Source organism: Lygodium microphyllum, chromosome 6 (genome assembly GCF_053477565.2).
Source record: "Lygodium microphyllum isolate KBCC chromosome 6, Lygodium_microphyllum_v1.1.10, whole genome shotgun sequence".
Lineage (NCBI taxonomy): Eukaryota > Viridiplantae > Streptophyta > Polypodiopsida > Schizaeales > Lygodiaceae > Lygodium > Lygodium microphyllum.
The window spans coordinates 21,475,199-21,481,392 of record NC_141140.1 but is presented as its reverse complement, the minus strand read 5'-3'; the positions used below and the strand labels follow the sequence as shown (position 1 = coordinate 21,481,392).

At 40.8% G+C, this 6,194-nt stretch overlaps 1 protein-coding gene across 1 annotated transcript; it reads right to left on the bottom strand.

The window, feature by feature from the left end:
• Positions 1-844: 844 nt before the first annotated feature.
• On the bottom strand, positions 845-2,860 carry LOC148034368 (large ribosomal subunit protein eL19y-like). Its single transcript, XM_087679312.1, has 5 exons — positions 2,615-2,860; positions 1,724-1,846; positions 1,334-1,647; positions 1,207-1,256; positions 845-1,112 (listed from the first exon to the last, which is right to left on the bottom strand). Exons 1-5 carry the CDS (start codon positions 2,724-2,726, stop codon positions 1,088-1,090), a joined length of 624 nt encoding a protein of 207 aa, XP_087535438.1. The 5' UTR covers positions 2,727-2,860; the 3' UTR covers positions 845-1,087.
• Between the last annotated feature and the right edge of the window lie 3,334 nt (positions 2,861-6,194).

The window sequence follows — 6,194 nt, the reverse complement described above, 5'->3', positions numbered from 1 at the left end:
GCACTTACTTGACAGGTGTGCATGTGCAAGTTAGCTTGTCAACCGGAGAATGTGAAAGAGAGGAACCAGTTAAGGAGAAGCTCTTCTTACTTTCCTCCTCAATCTCCTCTTGCCAGTGGGGCTATTTTGATGTGGATGATAACAGACAAACCCAATATCCACATGAAAGTCCCTTCAGATGTGAAAACACTGAAGTGCCTCAACAGCTTTGCCGCAGTTGGATGCATATCTTGATGTATATCATTAACATTAAGGTTGCCATTTTAACCTGGTCAATACACATCAACATTAAGGTTGCCATTTTAACCTGGTCCACCTTTGTCTTGCCTGCACACTATATGAGAGAGAGAAAGAGAGAGGAGAATATGGCCAGCTATGCAGGCATCTTCTGCAAATCTGCATATCAACTGATGAAGAAAGACTACGAAGCAATCTATACACGCATCACACTTCAAATTAGTCGCAGAAAGTAGCAACAATCGCTTCTATGATACACTGCTCAAAAAGGACGTTCAGCTCCACGTCATTAAGATTGCTTTGAAACAATTAATAGAATGCTACCATTCTTCACATCAAAACAATAACCTCATCCATCCATCTGCTAATGTCTTTGGTTTAATTCACAAGCTTCACAGTATGACAGTTTGTCTCTTTTAGTTGGACCAGAATAAGTAAAAACTCGCATCCTGAAAGAAAAGGCTGCCATTTTATTGAGCCCTTTTGAAGGAGGTCTAGTTCGCCCTTAATAAGCTTCAAGCGTAGTTGTCATGTGAGTGCATAAAAACAAGGAATACTAAATACAATGTATCGTGAAACATTTCATAAACCAGCCACCAGAGAGCCATTACCAGAAACATGTCCATTTTATCATACTTCAACTCATGCCAGAAAATTGTAGCAATGTAACTACAAGAGTGACAACTCATCACTTCAGAAAAGAAACCCCTCACACAACAAAATTCATCGGTTGGAGATACAGCTACAACCCCCAACCACAAACATGGCTTCTCTGCACCAGTGAATGCAGTCAGAGAGCAGATAACTAAGCATATTAAGGGCATTTCCAGTTCCTCCTCTGAAAGAATATTCACTTCTTCGATTTCTTGGGAGCCCTGAAGAACACAAAAAGCAATTGTGAGCAAGTCAACCTTACAAATAGGTCTACATTACTGAAAACCCACATAACAATTATTAATTGCTGCATACTCGGTAGCAGGTACCGCAGACGCTGGAGCTGCTGCTTCAACTACCAGTCCCTGTCGCATGGATAAGTAAGTACAAGGCACCTATATAAAGTAAGTTACATCCAAAAAAATGTATCTGCAGACTGTACCTGTGCCAACCTCTCTTCCCTTCTCGCACTCTTTCTTTCACGAATAGCTTTGTTTTTGGCTCTACGAGCTTCAAACTGATCAGTGAGAGTCTTTTCACGGGCTTTCTCAGCCTTTGACTTGTGAATACTCTCCATAAGCACGCGCTTGTTTTTAAAAACATTTCCCTTAACCTTCATATACATGTCATGGTACATGTGCTTGTCAATTTTTTTGGCTTCTCTGTATTTCCTCAAAAGACGGCGGAGAACGCGCATGCGCCTCAGCCAGAGCACTTTTGTCGGTAGCCTTGCCTCCCTCGTACCACGCCTTTTACCTAACAGATGGTAAGCAAGCAGGTGAGACCATCTGTGGAGGGTGCACAGACCACACTCCAGACATAGACAACTTACCATATCCAGTGTGACGGCCTTTCCTCTTTGCTTCAAGAGCTCGCCTGGCCCTTGCACGTGAGTGAATCTTTGTGGGCTTCCGAATAACAAATCCATCCTTCACCAACTTGCGGATATTTTGGCCTGAAAAAAAAAATGCAGAACTTGCTCTCATGTTTGATCTGATAAAATGATTCCATAACAAACCTGCCGTAAAAAAGACTGAAGAAACAGATATTCCTTCAAAGTGATTCACAGCAGCAACTGCAAATTCAGAAGGCAGAAATCCTAATTCTTCCATAAACTGCCCACAATACAAACCATGCCATCTGCAAGTATGTAATCCATACCCAGGAAGTGAAGAATCTGATGTGTAGTTTATGCAGATGGAATGTACTGCCTGCACTCTAAGGATTGCGACTATGTAGTATATACAAGCGGAGTGTATTGGCAGTCAGTATGACAGAAATAGAATTGCATTATCAGATAGTACATCTGAGTGCATATCGCGAGACAGTACATGATAAGTCTAGGATGAATGCATGGGCAGCTGGAATGCAAGGGTGTGTAACCACAGAGCAACATTACAGCACCTCCAATGTTATGTTATCTTAGCTGTATTTCAGCACGACGCACCAGGACATTATTGCATGTGATACCTTATACTATCTTAGTCCCATTTCACGACGCAGCAGAAATTATAGCACGATCACACGCTGGATTCTTTTACGACTACTTTTCTTAGCACCGCTTGTATTAAAAGGAATGAAAATCGAAGACAGATGCCTATGATAATCACGCATTTAGAGCCGTTGAATAACCAAAACGAAGACGAAGAAGCAGCAGCAGCAGCAGCAGCTACGAAGCATGCAAAAAACCTGTGTTTGCATCAGGACTGGGGAAGCGGCTTACGCGAGTTCGCCATGGAGATCTCGTTGACCTCATTTGGATCGAGCCAGACCTTGCGCTTCCCGCACTTGAGGACGCTTGCCGCCAGGCGCTTCTGGAGCTTTAGCGACACCATCGATGCTGTGTCTCTGATCCTTCCTGTGCTGCACGAATGTAGAAGAAGAAGAAGTAGGAGACAGAAGGGGAAGAATAAGAGGGAAAGAGAAACTAGCCTCTGGCAAGGGTTTTATCCCAAACCTAAAGGAGCCCTACACACCTTTCTCTCTCGAGACTTGTTGTCCCTCTTCACTCGCCCATTTTTAGAGCATAATTACCATGATGACTAGGTATAATCCCCACTTTGCTTTGTGTGCAAGCCAAGTTTTCTTTGGGAGAGACATCCCAGGAGAGCATCTTTGTGACCACGTCAACATATTGCTATTAAATTTCAGCCAAAAAAGCTCACACAATCAGATCTCTCACCCGCGACCGAGTTTTCTTTGGGAGAGGCATACCAACACAGCATCTCTCTGACCACATGATATTAAATTTCAGCCAAAAAAGTTGGCACAATCAGATCTCTCACCTAGCCAGGTGGGAGGGTGTGTTAGTTGGTAGTGGTCTTTTGTTCAAACCCCATAATCCACAAATGTTGAATTTCCCAACTAGTTGGTAGGGAGGGTGCATGAGTTCATAGAGGTCTTTTGTTCAAGTCCCCCCATGGCCAAACATCAAATCCCTCACACAGATGCTCGACAGGGTGCATGAGTTCATAGATGTATTTCTTTCCACATCCGATAATGGCGACTTGTGGACATTAGGATGCTCTACCCTTTAATATGAATAACAATATCTCAAAGCATCACTTCAATTTTCAAAAAAAGCAATCTAAAATCTAACAAAGTAGTTTCTTCAACATTCCAATTGCTTATCAACCACCAAAATTTCCCTTCCAACTATGCCTCAATTACAAATTTAATTGCTCCACCAAAACATCTCCATTTCATCTAACATATGTTACCTTGGAGCAATTATAAAGATTGCATCACATCTTTCACAAGGTGGCTAAGGTTGTCTCCTCTATGTGGGGGGACCAAATTTTTTTATTTTTTATTTTTTAACCAACATATTAACAAGCATAAGCTTAAATTGCTACGAGAGACATTGAGCTATTAGCAAATTAGGCATTTTAGGTGTGCGTGTGTGTATATTGTAGGCAAATTAGGCATTTTAGGTGTGCGTATGCGTATGTGTATATTAGCAAATTAGGCATTTTAGGTGTGCGTATGTGTATATTGTAGTGGGCATTTATTATGTTGTGCCAAAGCTGATGTGACTAGCTACCTTATTTTTGGGCACTAGCTTTTTCCCTAGCCAACTTGTTATTTTTAGCCCTTGTTGGGTTCGCTAACATGATGATATTATTGGCCTATGTTTAAGCAAGCGCTCTTTCCTCTTCATTCACTTTAGTCATCATTATACTTGCAAGTGTTGGAGAGAGGGAACCAATGCCCACTACTAGTGACGCATGTTCCAAGTTCTTGTATTGCCTCATGCCTTGGTATGTGGATTCTATTTCTTGAGCTTATTACTAGCTCTATCTACCCACTTCCTTTATCATATACTCAATTCCTCCCCTCCATCACTTCCAAAAATGGCTTTGTTGCACACTTCACACACATGGATCCACTAAACACCTTCCTAGCAAACATGTTAAATGAAGCCATATCTGATGGATTCCCCTCTCATTGGGCAATCAATACTATTGTACCAATCCATAGGTAGTAAATTCCACAAAGCTTACAAAAAATGTTGTGACCTACTTGATTATAAAAGGAGTGAGCCCAAAGTGAAAGCATGCGAGTGGAAGCAAGAGCTATGGTGGAAGAAGCAAAAGAGAGAGAGAGAGAGAGAGAGAGAGAGAGAGAGAGAGAGAGATGTGTGTGTGTGTGTGTGTGTGTGTGTGTGTGTGTGAAGATGTGGGGACTCCAACAATCACAATGTGTGATTGGCCTTCCCTTTATTCAAATGTCACTGAAAAATTTAAAAAATGAAATGACAGTGATGGGCGTCCACCATCTACAATGTACATGTATGTGGGGTACTATAGTAATATATGGGCAGCTGGGCACATGTGCCTTTATCCCTAACAACCTCCCACTTAACAAATATGCCCCTGTGAGAAGAGAACAAGAAAAAAGTGACAAGATACAAATGTATATAGGTACAATAAGATGAGAAAAGACATTATCTCATCCAATGCCCATCAACTTCCTAAGGAAGGAAAAACGCTTTAATGAGAAACTTTTCATAAGCAAATCTGCAGGATTTGTGGACAGTTGAGATCTTCATAAGGTCAACAAACCTATTCTCAATGACCTCTTTCCTGAAGTAATAACACACTTCAATGTGTTTCGTTTTCACATGGAAGACTAGATTCTTGGCTAACTAGATAGCACTCATAGAATTTGAATGCAATGTAGGGACCACCTCAATAATAGCAAGGTTTGCCACCAAATGGCCTAACAAGAGAGCCTCCTTACAAACCTCAGTGGGGTTGCAACATACTCGGCCTCAATAATAGAGAGGACTATGCATTTCTACACCCTAGACATATAAGAAACAACACCTCCAGCAAAGATAAAGACATAGCTAGAGATAGACATGCATGTCATGCGTAATCATAGTCAATGTACCCCACGACTCCTATCCACCATAACATATGCGTATAGCTATTGTGCCCTTCAAGTACCTCATGATACCCTTGAAGGCATCCCCATGCCATTTGTCAAGTATAGCCATGTAGCGTGCCATAATTCCCACTGCAAATGCTATGCCATGACAAGTGGCTACTATCATGGCATACATCAAACTTCCTATGGCGGATGCGTAAGGGATCTTGTCCATCTCTGGTGTGCAAATCAAATGTTGGGTGCGTGCGTAGTGAGTGTCGAAAGGTCCCCAAGAACAAAGAACTCTACATAAACCCATAAAGTAATAAGAAGGTTTTACACGACATGAAGCAAAAAGACAAATTGGATATAATCTCCCCCATGCCTTGTGTGAGCGCTCCATAAGGCATGTATTTATAAATTTATTAATCTCCAAGCTAAAAAATATAGCCCAATTTACAATTAGCATACTTTGGCTTTTGTGTTTGCTTTTGCCCAAATAAAGAATAAAGTGTCCTAAAAGTCGGGCTGTACCCAAATACAATGTCCAATAATGAAATATTTTAACCGAGTGCCTATACGTATACAAAATAATAAATGTTTGTCAAGTGCTTCAATAAATAAGCGCGCCTAAATAAATATTAGCACCAGCCTTTTATGATAAGGCGCACACCCATCAAAAATGATAATTTCTTCTAGATAATCTAAATATATGCCACCGTTGCTTATTCTTCACATCAACTGAAGCATTCACAATTGTTAGAGAATAATAAAATTAAACTGACAAAAGTGAATACCTAGCAATCTTCAGCTACAAAATAAATAAATAGGTTGGAACTCTGTCCTAACCTTAATTTAATACGAGTGCACTCTAAACTCATAAACGTCCATTAATTTAAATATATATTTTATAGAATCACCTGCTATGGAAT

Excerpts from the sequence above, each read along its gene's own strand:
- LOC148034368 (XM_087679312.1), bottom strand. The coding sequence starts at position 2,726 with ATGGTGTCGCTAAAGCTCCAGAAGCGCCTGGCGGCAAGCGTCCTCAAG. Across the intron at positions 1,847-2,614 it reads GATCTCCATGGCGAACTCGC|GCCAAAATATCCGCAAGTTG; the intron begins GTAAGCCGCTTC and ends TTTTTTTTTCAG. Across the intron at positions 1,113-1,206 it reads TCTGCGGTACCTGCTACCGA|GGCTCCCAAGAAATCGAAGA; the intron begins GTATGCAGCAAT and ends TGTGTTCTTCAG.